A 13,335-nucleotide genomic window follows, 5' to 3' on the forward strand; every position below is an offset into this window, starting at 1 on the left:
TACCTTGTAACGACTCCCGTGGCACAGTTTCTCTGAGATTGTCTCTCAAGTACAATGGGCCTTGGTATGCATGGTAGGTACTTTTAGCCGGTCCCTCAGGAACGATCTAGTTAAGTAAGATATTCAAACGGTCAAAAGGTTAACTTGAAAATCTGACGGATGGAATTAAGATCAGTGGCGACAAATTGTGAATTTCTTAATGAGGCTTCCGCGCTGATTAAATTGATAATTATTTTTTGGGATAGTGCCAGGTTGACTAACTATTGGTGGATTACAGTTTCGGGCGCATTCCAGCTCATGCAAGCCTTTCTATCATAAGCTTGGCCTTAAAAAAAACGCTAAATTTTCTGCCCTTTTTATGATGAGCTTGTGAGGTCACTAGAGGTTTTGCTCTTTCAATCGATCCGGAAGGACATTTCACTAAATAAAGGGATTGTTACCAAGGGGGTCCTTACCTAACGATGAAAACATAAGCGGTCACAGGAATTCCGGGTCCGAAACTTAAGTTATATATTCCTTCTATTTTGCAATTATACCTATTTTAAAGAGTAATAAAGTGTACCCTTCATTGAAACCCATCACGTAGACTACCAATGTGTATAGTTTCATCTTGCACATTTTTAAACCCGAAGACGGGAGCTGGAATACGCCCAAAACTGTCTCCCGCCAAAAATGAGTAGATGCGGCATTAGCCCGAAAAGCAATTATCTATTTGTGAATTTATTATTAAAAGTGGGAGCAAGAATACTCCCTTTACGTAAATAGATCTGTTCCTGATTCGTTTTTTGGGAAGGTACAACCAATAAAACTTTTCTAATAGTTGAATTACGATAAAAAAACCGGTGTAATTCAGGGCTGAGCCGGTGACAGCCAAGGTAGAGCATGATAATCGATTACTAAGAATCGACAAGAGAGACCGAACCATAGGGAGAGATTGCCTTATGAACGCATCATTAAAAGGAATTGTGGATGAGAATAAATGTGAAGGCAAGGCCTCGAATTCTTTGCGTAAAACATGAAATAAATGATGCGAAGGAGAAGAAATCCGAAAAGGATTATCTTAGAGTAAATTGAGCGTCGAACCAACCTCACAGTTGTTAACAGATGATGATGAGGGCAATAAAATACCAAGGTGACCCAATTTTGCTGGAATTCCTTCCGATGAAGCTCTTAGATGAAAGGGAGCGTGCGCGATTAAGAAGGTAAGAATACACAGTAAATCTTTCATCCATAACATTCAGAAACTATTTTGAATTTTTGTGAAACCAATAAGTAAATTAATGATTATAGATATTAAAAGTCTATGAATATAATACGTCCTTCTGGATTCCTTCTGTTTTACATCTATACCTATTTTAAATAGTAAAAAAGTGAATCAACTCGAAAAATCATTCAATAAAAACACTTTAAAACAATAGATCGATTCTTCTTCCTAAATTCCTTCTATTTTTCATTCATACCTATTTCAAATAGTTAAAAAGTGCACACTTCATTCAAACCCCTAAGGTTGACTGCTATTGTGAAATATTTTGAATTTCATAAAACTTTTCCCTTAAAGTCAAACTTATTTTTCGATCGTTATCGTTATTTCCTATGGTCAGACTTATCGTTCTCCAAGCTGTGCCCCGACGTACCGCGAACGCTGACTACCGCGCCTAATGTGCGGAGGCCACCGCGTGACTGGAACGACGACAGGTTGTCTTGGTGGGGTGGAACGAGAGAAGGGATTGAAACGTTGTCGAGGTGGTTACGACGTACGAATTTATGGTACTAAATTATGCATGCCAAAGCATGATAAAAAGCGTAAAACATAATTCAAACAGGGATATAAATGTGCGCCATCTCACGAAAGGTCTTCACGAACACATTTTTAATCAACTACTAACAACAATTATTCTCGTTCACTTATTTTTACCTTTCTTTGACTAAACTATTCCACCTTTTTCACTATCATTTGAAGTTGATTTTTCACAATGGATAGATATAAATCAACTTCCAAATAAGAGTACTTAAAAAAATAAAGATCGAATTCCCATTTAAAAAATGAATTGAATTCAAATGCTAGCACAATTGCGATTAGAGAAGATTTCAATAGAAAAAGAATCGTATTCGATTAATATTAGATGAATGCATTCCTCAACGCTGCATTTTAAAGGCCATAATGTCTAGCTTTTACAACACGGGATCTACAAGTTTGCTATCTATTTTCTGCGCTATAAGTAATGGAAAACATCCTTCGTAGTTAAAAGTATTTCATAATCTTCTTGTCACGTTAAAATAATTGAAAAAATTCATTAGCCATCATCTATAACAGCTACTAATTTTATACTATTAAAAATGTATGAAAGTGCTACTACAAATATCCTTTCCAAATTCGGATTGCTTACTTCCACAAGTCGTAATGTGTGAACTGCAAATCATCGCCCACCAACTGTACAAAATAAACAGGAAGCAAAAAAGAAACAAAAATTTCCGAAAGGAATACAAATAATACCTGAGAAATAAAAACATATTATTTATTGAAAATATCGTGAAGTACATTATTCTTTACATGACAGCAAAATATATATTATTATACCCTTTGACCGATTGAATGGGCTAAACTTATATCACAGAATGTATCACAGATAACAGACAGTTATCGTCTTTTTCGTCTATTAATGGGATTAAAGACAATTTTTGAATTCCATACAGTTTGGAGTGAATTCTATAAAAGGTCTATAAACACTGGTTAAATATAACCAAAATCACTGTGAGATTTATTAAATACATGCACTGGACATATCTCGACTGCCAAAGAAAAATTTAAATAGGGTATTTAATGACGACGACAATGCGGATGATATTATCATTCCCTGGTGTCTAATTACCTAATCTAACCGTTTGATCGAAAACTTTAATTTGCCATTCACCAGCTTCCATACGCCTCTACTTCCATGCTATGGATACTATTAATAATCAATGGTACCTGAGGTACTATTGTCACTACATATATCAAAGAATACTTTTCGGAAATAAGTCGCAACGTTTGCTGATATGCGGTTAAAATAAGTCTGAGCTGAGATTTCTAATATATGTTTGTAAACAAGTATTAGTATAAAAATCTACCGTTAAAATACAATACATTGATTCTCTCATGTAAATATTGAACCATAAAAATTGAGCTTTACTTTAAAAAATCTATGACAATAGTTAAAAAGGACTTGACTAAAATATCTTTGTCAATAGATAACGGTATTCATAGTGAAAATGTGTTGTAGAGCACCACCACAACAATGAGGAGATGAATTTTAAGCATTAAAAATGTACCCTTTCACTCACACGGGGCAATGTCAATGGTTGACTTTATACAAAATTCACAAAACTTAAGAGATAGGTAAAGAGTAAACCAGCAATAGAAATGGAATTGTTGCAATAATCTTTCAGAAGAATTAATTAATCTTAAGGTGCATAAATAATCATTCTCTTTACAAGTAACATAAAAAAGAGTGCCATAGCTGACTTAGATAATAAATGCTTTTTGTTCGATAAGGAAAATCAAGCAGCCAGACAATGCATGTATAGCAAAATATGGTTGAAAAAAAATAGATATTCAACAGTGCGCCAGTGTCATAAAATAGTCCTACGTCAGCGAGATAAACCCTGCTGAAAACCTCACACTGCAATGGTCAAAATCAAATCCCATGAAGTGTAAATATTTTTTCTGATAAATTTATGTAAGGCAGTTTTTTCATAACCTGGCCTAAACATGAATAAAAAAATAGGAGGTTATTCAATCCTATTCTATTCATGTACACACCAGCTTTTCCCTTTTCCGCGTGAATAGTAGCAAAATAAAATACGTTTAAGTATTTCTAAGGTAAATTCCAAGGTTTGAGGATTACATCTTTTTCAATGAACACTGTTTCAGGTACATCAGATGATAATATTGGGAATGATTACCTTTCCGGACTTTTTGATCAAATTTTCACTAAAACACAACAACAAATAGTGACGATTAATGTCGCTGGAATACCCATCATTGACAAACTTTATACAAAACAACTTATAAACTCTTATGAATTATATAAATAATAGTGTTTCACTACAGTTCAAATATGCAATAAATGTTCATTAAGTCCATACAATGCAACCAAGTGACTAAATAAAACTACTTCTTCACATATCTACGGCGACAAAACAAAGTTTTTGCTGAAATGCATTTAGTCCTCACATCACAAAAATATTACTACCACGCACATTGACCAGCAAAATGAACAAATAATATCAAAAAGTAAATAAACCACCCAGTCTACTTTTCCAATGCAGTGTATAGTAAAGTAAGATAAAATAAAATGATAAAAATAACTTCATCTTCACGAGTGGCCAGGAAACTGAATCACTAAAAAAATGTACCACACATCCATCGGAAGCACAACACGTTTGTTGAAGAAGCAGAGGTTGAAGGGGTGGAACAACACTTTCACAGGTCATAAAAAAGCCAGAATTGCATGCCAGCCATGTGCTTGCTTTCTTTCAGGACCAATCAATAGGAGGGTACATTGATTCTTCATTCCAACATGGGAGCCAGCCACTGGTGTACTTGTGTCAAAATACAGTGTTTACTTGGGGGGGATTTGCGTGGATTCTTTTGGGAACTATTTATTTTTTTGCCTCCATACTGAGCACAGTCCAAGAGTCCAACTGTCACATCTAATGCATATGCAGACTACCAGCAACTCGGCCATTCTTGATATCCCAACTCCGCAACGACTCACCGGGTCGTTGCTAGCATTTGTTTACTGCTTGATTCCATCATTCCAAAAGCACAACAGAAGACTGTTAAGCCTTCCGTTCATTTCTTTCAGCATGCAAAATTATTTTTATGTTATATTTATAGATATAAAAGCTTTGGTAATGCGTGCTGGGTGGGTGGTAAGTCTTTTATACTCAGACTTTTGCATTACGCATCCAATTCGTACCAAAGAAGCAAATGTGGATAGAGAAATAACATTACTTCAGAGGGTAATACAAGCAGCTGCAGTCCTTCCCCTCGCGTAAATGCGTCAAGCACCACAGTCTGCGTGCTCTGCGATTGCACTCAACAAGCTGTGATCGAGGTGACTCGAGGCTTTATAATGTTTTGGAAAAATGCAATGAGGTTTGTAATTCAACCTCCACTCCACTCTCTATATGTCTTTTTTTTTATTCATAGCTTTTCTGGCAACATTAAGTATTGTACAGAAAGTACATTGGCCTCCTGACATGATAGCTGCCACATGGTAGCAAAATGTGGGGAGGTTGGTACCACTGTCTTTCCGGTTGTAGCAGTCTCTCCCACCATTCAAAATGAGCCCAAAGAAAGGGTCGCCACACCACTTATTTTCAAAATTTCTCCTCCTCCTCCTTCTGCTCTCTTTTCATTTTTTTTACTGCCATATGTATTCAAGTTTTTTTCAATACATACGAGGCACGCGTTTAGGGAAGATATCCAGGGCCGCCATGCAGGCCACTACCAATAGATTTCCGCGTGCCAAGTGCTCGGTATATGCAGAGAGAAAAAGAGAGAGAAAGATAAAAGATTGTTTTCAACTTTTTTTTGGGCAAGATGACAATATGAGATTATATCATATGCTCATCTAGATAGATAGAGAGATATATATAGAGAGAGAGATTGATTTTTTCAACACAAATCTAAGAGATGGATACAATAATACTTAGATATATATAATATATATAGAGAGAGTGTATGTGCTGCCGGAAAAGCCAATAATATTTTTTTAGATCTTTATTATTGGGGTGCCGTGCGTTGCGCCATGAAGTCTTCCTCACCTGCTCCTAAAAGCTTCCGTCGGCGTCTTCTGCTCCTTCTTCTTCTTGCCCCGGAGGCGACGCCTAGGGGGCGGACCCCCGCCGCCCCCGCGACGCCTACCGCCCCCGTCGTCCAAGGCGTCCCCACCCCCACCCCGACCGCGACCACCCTTCAGCCTCCGACCCATGTCGCTCCCGTATAAGCTATACTCGGCGTCCTCCCAGGGGTCGCCGCCCTCAGCCCCTTCATCTATCCACCCGATCCAGTCGCCCCAACCGGCTCCGAGGCTGTCACCACCCACGCCACCAAAGCCACCACCACCGACACCACCATTGACACCACCGTAACCGCCACCGTAGCCTCCACCGAAACCTCCACCGTAACCTCCACCGTAACCTCCACCGTAACCTACACCGAAACCTCCTCCACCTCCACCGTAAAAGCCTCCACCGTATCCACCACCTCCTCCGAAGCCAAATCCTCCACCTCCTCCCGGACCGTAGCCTCCGCCACCGAAGCTCCCGAAGCCACCGGTTCCCGAACGGGACATTCCCCGCACCCCTCCCATCATGCCGTTCTGGTGCAGGTTCATGGGACGCACCCTCTGGGGCTGGTGCATCGGCGGCGGGGGTAGCGGCGGAGGTAAGGGGGGCGGGGAGCGGTGGCCGTTGGTCGCCGTGGTGGTTGCCGCCGCGGCTGCAGCCGCCTCCAGCGAGTAGAGCGAGGGCGAGACGCCCTCGCGAAGGGATCCCCCTAAGAGGGGCGAGTTGGGGCTGCCGCCCCCGGAACGGATGGAGCCATTACCCGGACTCCCTCCACCACCACCGCCCCCGCCGCCGCCTCCTCCTCCGCCCCGGTCCCTCTGAAGTCCCCCGCCCCTACGACCGCGACGCCGACCGGCAGGTCCTCCCATGCCGCCACCAAAGCTGACGCCTCCCCTCTTCTCCACACCTAACGCGGGAGTGAGATGTGGCTCACGAGGAAGGCCTCCTCCGTGGGTTCAGGCACCCCTTCTAGCTCGCCGCCCCCCTCCTGCGGGAGCCGTGGTAGTCTGCAGCGTCGACGTCGGCCGGTCACCGCAGTGGAGGAGGGCCGTGGTAGGAGGTCCTCCTGTGGAGCGGGTGGAGAGGTGGTATCTCTGTCTATCGCGCTCTCCCCTCCGCAGATGCGTACAAGGCGGCGGCAGCGTCCCAGCACCCCTAAATATCCTCCGGATATTACCCCCCTGACTTCCTTTGCAGACCCCGTGCTTCGGCGGAGTGTTGACGCAGTGTAGAAAGTGCCGGAGGATTCTTATCTCAATGCCGCGGTAACCCCGTCAAGAGGTCAGCACCGGTGCCTCTCTCTCTCTAGAGTTCAAGGATCAGGATTCAGGACACCGCCCCTTCCCCTACTTCCGCCCCTCCTCTTTTACGAGAAAAAAACTCCCGCTGCAGACACCGCGTGCTTCGTAATCGCGTACGGACGGTGCCGGGCGCGTTGACGCAGCCGGAAAGGTCACAGGAGACGACGACGAGTGGCCGAAAATAAAGAAAAAGAAGGAAGAGGTTCTATACCAAATCCTTCCAGACAACTGTCACGCCTTATTCTCGGCCCTCTTTCGCGGGAGGTCGGATGGCTTCTTCCGGCGGCGTCTTTTGGCGGCGACTTCGGTGTGGCGATCCGGCGGCGTGGATGGTGACCCTCTTGGTAAGGATAGAATGCGGGCGTTCTGTGCTGAAATAAGGGGGTTGCCCACCCAACGACCGCCCCAGACGGAATGGGCGTCACGAAAGCGGGGAACTCCCTCCCCAGGCTACGCCGCCCCGAACCCCCCTTACCCTCACAAGCTCCCTCGGCCTCTCTCCCCCCTCTCCCTCCCCCTTCGGCAACGCGGCAGTCAGAGACGGAAGAGGGGGTCGGGGAGAGGGGAGGGGGTGTGACTGTATGGAAGAGGGAGCTCTCTGCGCACGCTTCGATAGAGAAGGATGTTTTTTGGAGGAGGGGGAAGGGGTCGAGGGCGGGGGAGGGGTGGGTGGAGGAATAGGTACCGCCGGTGGTTTGGGCCAAGAGAAGATAGGGGAAAAAGATTGTAGAGATGGAGGAGGGGTATAAATGCATGTGTACATATGTATCTACATACATGCATATATATGTACGAGCGAGGTGGTGGTGCCCCCGATCACGTGGTCAACAGGGGGTTGTGTTATCGTGCCAATGCTTTACCAGCTTCGAATACCATTGTGTGGGCATTCGAATTTTTTCCGACCGGTTGCCATGCATCGAGTCGCGGATTTTTGAGCAGCGCTTCGAGTAGACGCGGATAAAAATTTTGTGGGATGATTTATCGCCCGTTTTCCTCCTGGCATCGAGTAACTCACCGTGAATTCATTTTTTTCCCCTTGGCTGTTGGGGAGTTTTGGAGAAGGCGGAGTAAAGTAAGTATCGTTGTCAACGATGAAAAAAGTATTCCTTATCAGAAGAATTCAGGGGGAGGATCGCAGAAGTTTCCACAAAGAAGGCGATATCAATTGGTTTGCTTGCAGAAATTCGTGCTCCATTTTCTGAATAAGATATTGAGCAACAGCCACACTAGCGAATATATCGGTGAAAAATGCCTGCAAACGACTAAAATATTTTCGATTTAAATATATCTTCGACTTGAATTAATCCTGTAGCCTGCGAATTTTTATCATCATTTAACACTGTGTAGGAATTAAAATAATTTATTCGCTAGCAAATAAGAGAGACACTCTATATCTTGACAGTCGGGGCACTTACCAATTGGAGTTATTCAACTGTCCCACTTTGAATTTTCACATTAATAAAATTATAGGCATGAATAGGGTGAATGATAATGGAAGTAAAATAGGTGATTTTCATAAACATTAATTGATTGGCTTATATAACATTGAGTAGAGTGCTGCTTGAGTTTGATATCGATCTTTTAAATGAAATAATAAACTTTATTTCAAAAAATTTCAAACAGCACCAACGCAGGGCACCCGAGTCTCCTTCTCACATGTTTCTATTATTTGACTATTCCTGTTAGAAGATACTCCCGATCAACGGCTCCGTTTATTGCAGAAAACCTCACAAGTTCACGAAAAATGTGACAAATTACGCCAACTTTATACCTGCCAATCACATCATCTCTTCTCCCTGACTATGATTCGTGATGGAAATATCTCATTTATTGTCACACATTGCGACTATTGGCACACTCTAAAATCAAGAAGAAACGAACTTCGAAGACACCAAACCTCAGTGATACCAAAACGGTCAAATCTCGGGATTCACCTACATCTCTCAAACAGGGCTTAAACACGCCTTCACAGTCGACTGAGTCAGACCGCCAGCCGGCTTGGCACGCTCTTCGGAAAGTGTTTTTATTGGAGGGTAGGAAACTCCTTGGCGTGCGGAAGATAAAAGTGGACGCTGTATAAGCCGCGGACTGAGAGAGAGTCAGAAAAGAGATTCAAACGGGTCCTACCGTCGGAAAAAAAATATATATAACTTTTATTCACTCAGACCACCAAGCACCACATTCAACCACCGGTGAGAAACAAGGTGGTTGCTAGAAATGTTTTTTTTTTGGTAAGGGTTGCGAGGAGAAAGTAAGGGGAAAAGGGACCAGGAGGAAGACGAAGAAAGGAATGGTCTCCTAGACGAAGGAGAGAGAGAAAGGATAGGAGGTGGGTATATGTAATTTTTCGAGGGTGGAACCACGCCATTGGTTGAGGGCCCGAGCACGTGCGTCGCAGGGGGGTTTTTTCGAGGGAGGAATAGAGGAGAAGTTTTTGAGCGAAGGGGGAGGAGTTTCGGATCGATGGAGTCGGCTGCGGAAGGCATTTACCCGTCGGTGTAAGGGAGGAGGAGGAGAGGCCGGGCGGGACGGTATGAGGGGAACTTGTTGGCGGAAGAGTGGAGACGAAGGGGCGAAGAGAAGTTGCGGAGGAAACTTCAAAAAGGGAGGAGGAGGGAAGGAAGTCATCGCCTCAACCCATCAACCGTGCAACACACCACCTCATGTTTGGTTTTTTTTTCTCTGCTTCTAAAATTTTGGCCTAAAGATATATGTAATGTAACACATTCTCAGAAACTACAGACGGCGTCTTACGGACGCAGCTACCTACAATTCACAGGTAAGCGTGCGTAAATCACCGACTGTAGGAGATAACCACGTGCGTAGTCGAAAAACAATGACGTTTCAAAGCGGTGGAATTCTTTTAGAGAGAGGAAATGTTTTATTTTTTCTCTGGAGCCGTAATTTCGAAGAATATTTACTATTTAGCATAGACACGAGAGCAAATAATACGTAATCGTATTCTAATCTATTATTTATTTATTATTACATATTGCTGCAAGTAGGCTATTGCTTGATGGCAGCATTGGATTTACAAAAATGCATAAAAATCTACCTATCTAATAGCCAAGTAAGAAACAGAAAAGACACCTATAGTAAACAATAATATATTGATTCTAATATCATACAACCAACAATTGAAAATTGACCCAACTGACCCAATTTCAAACACTCCATAAAATACATTTATCCTAATGACGTTGGTTCAGAGAACAATATATCACTTTATGCATTTTACGGACAGAGAGTGATATTACGGTCCTAGGACAGCATCAACGCCTAAAAGCACTAGATTAGCGAGACACAGTAAATATCCGATGAAAACTCTGTTCCAGAAAATATTTTAACTGCAAATTTCCGGTTATAAACAGATGTCTTATAAAGAATCTACAACTTTTTTATATTTATCCATTAAAAATATTGCGGAAAGGTATAAACCCCTAATAATGTGCGACATAGCCCACCCTTATCTCATCCATGAGGTGATCGGAATACACATTTATATTTTGGATAACTGGTAGTACATTATTCAATAGAGTAAATAAAAACACCCGTTAATCCATGATGAAACCATGACTCCATGATCTATGACTTGGTAAATACACGACCGAATTATATGTATAATTTTAGGTCTATTTTTCACGCTGCAGAAGTGCGTCAGAAAAACTAATATTTTAAGGCAATGCAATCATGATACATATTAATAATATATTAATTTATAAAATAAGAATTTAGCTCCAAAATTTTCAATCATAAATATGCTGGCGACGCCAGAGCATTCAGTGAAGAAATACATATGTCCTACAATCAAAGCAGAACGCTACAGTTACATAATTGATGAATTTCTCTTCTACGCTCAATTTTAAATGGATTGCAGTTTCCATACTGGATAGGTGGCTGAAAATTGGTTGCTTCCATTACTGATCAGACGGGTGACCTGCTTTTCCACGCTGCGAAAGGATGAAAACATCCAAAGAAGTTAATTGAGGGCTGAGAGTCGTAATTTCGTCCTCAAGTTGTACAATTCGATGGAAACGTAGTTAGAAAAATTATAGTATTTTTTTCTCCAGAAACATTTATGACCACACTAAAATCGAGAATAAATAAGACCTTTAAGTATGCCAGTATAGTATAAGGCCCTTAAATGGTTGGGAGTGGAAGAGTCTCGTAGAAAAGAATGGCAACTAACACAGACATCTGGCTTCGTGACCTCAATATGGGGAGCCAAAGTTCCCCAGCCACTGAACCGATTCTATCTTCATATTTCACCTGGAATCCCACCGTCTACCATAAATACTGAATAGTGCTATTTATTTGTACAATTGAGCTGTCTTGAATGGATTAAATGGGTAATTCACAGTATGAGGAGACAAAGTAGAAAATATTCATGCAGAATAACTAGAGCGAAAAATTGGTATTTTTTGTGCTAACATAAACACCACTACCGAAAACATTGCCATATATATCGTCAGTGATCCTAAAATTTCAGAAAACTTGGATGGTTTATATACATTCCGAAACCAATGTTTTGTAATTCTTTGTGCAGACATTTTCTCTTGTTCTTCAAACGCAATCAGCTTATCTATAGAAATGTCTGCAAAAACTAATGTCTTCATGGAAAATAAAACAATATGGAGTTACTTGGTGTTATACCATTAAAAATAAAATAATGTTAAAAAAATTGTTAAAACCTCAGATTAGTATACAAGGTTTTAACGCATTCGACGTAGGTTACAATACGTTAGCTTAAACGGTTACATTTCCAATGCTTTATCGAATCGTGTAGTTATATCTTCGTATTTTTATCTGAGCTTATCGTTTAAGTTTCCAAATGATAATGACTCTCTAGACTTTAATTTTATTTCAGAACCATTTGCAAAATATTTTCAGCCACTGAAACAATCATCACGACGTTCTAATATTTTTTCAAGAAGTAGAATCAAAAACGCCTTTATCTGGGTCTATATAAAATTGATAATACCGATTTTTAAATACTCTGAAAAGCGCAAATTAATTTGAGTATGATACATTTTAAACAAATTCTGTTTCCTCAACTTGGATATAGAGTCCGATTCGAAAATCCAACTCCATTTAATAGAAAGCCCATGATGTAGTAATTATTCAAATTTAAAATAGCTATTTATATCAGGAATATATGTATTAAACCTAAGTTTTGATGGCACGGTGTGCCAATTTCAATACCTAAAAATCTACTCTTACTCCTGATAATTGACACTTCATGAGGCAAACACACTGAGATGTTACAGCTAGAAAACAATGCTAATGACACTGCTACAGCCAGTCCCGCAGTGCCGCGAATGGTATTATAATTCTCCTTTTTTTGGAGTAGACCGATAAGGGGCAGCCATGATGGCGAGGATGACACAGGATGGGGATACGTTAGATACACGTATTTTAGTGCTCCGGTGCTCCGGCTACCGGTGGCGTTTATGAGACCGGTATTGAGGGGAGGGTTCGGCCGGCGGCAGTAGACCTCTACTCGGGGTATCAAATGGGGCACGGGAGGTGGCATTTGACCATCGAGCGACACTCGGGCACATGACGGGAAGGCGAATGGTAAATGGCGGGGGCAGAGGAAGGAAGAAACAGGCGACGATCAGAACCCGCTACATTTATCCCCGTCCATCCTTTATCTCCGCCCTCCCATCGCAAGTCCTAAAAAGAGACCCCAAAAGCCTATCCCGCACCAATACGGCCCACACGTACTCCCACACACCTTTTGACCCTTTGCTCTTAACAACCTTTTCCCTTTTAGCCACCATTTCCCTCACATTACAAGGCGCTACTCCAATTAAGCCCGCACGCGGGGCGTTATTGCCGTTAAGCGAAAATTCCAATGGCTCACCATGAGTGCATAAGCGCTCGCACACGTGTGGAATTTTTCTGATAGATACGGTCAGACAACACATATAGGTTGAAAATGATGCTAACGATAATTTGACTACAAAAGTTATTGTTAAATTTGTCAGCCAGTGGCGTGAAATACCCGGTTAATAAAAATTCTGACTATGCAACCGCAGTACTTCAGTGCATTTATGACTCAAACAATCATTACGAGTAAATAAATATCCAGTCATATTTAGCGGATAAGGTAAATCAATGTGACCTGAATAAAAGAGAGTTTTCAGACACGTGCATTCTACTCGTTAGAGTGATTCGATTGTTGTTAGAAAAAACT

At 41.7% G+C, this 13,335-nt stretch overlaps 1 protein-coding gene across 1 annotated transcript; it reads right to left on the reverse strand.

Annotated features, from left to right (window-relative positions):
- Positions 1–5,807: 5,807 nt before the first annotated feature.
- On the reverse strand, positions 5,808–6,704 carry LOC124159744 (eggshell protein 1-like). Its single transcript, XM_046535655.1, has one exon. It carries the CDS (start codon positions 6,702–6,704, stop codon positions 5,808–5,810), a length of 897 nt encoding a protein of 298 aa, XP_046391611.1.
- Between the last annotated feature and the right edge of the window lie 6,631 nt (positions 6,705–13,335).

Source organism: Ischnura elegans, chromosome 5, assembly GCF_921293095.1.
Source record: "Ischnura elegans chromosome 5, ioIscEleg1.1, whole genome shotgun sequence".
Classification (NCBI taxonomy): domain Eukaryota; kingdom Metazoa; phylum Arthropoda; class Insecta; order Odonata; family Coenagrionidae; genus Ischnura; species Ischnura elegans.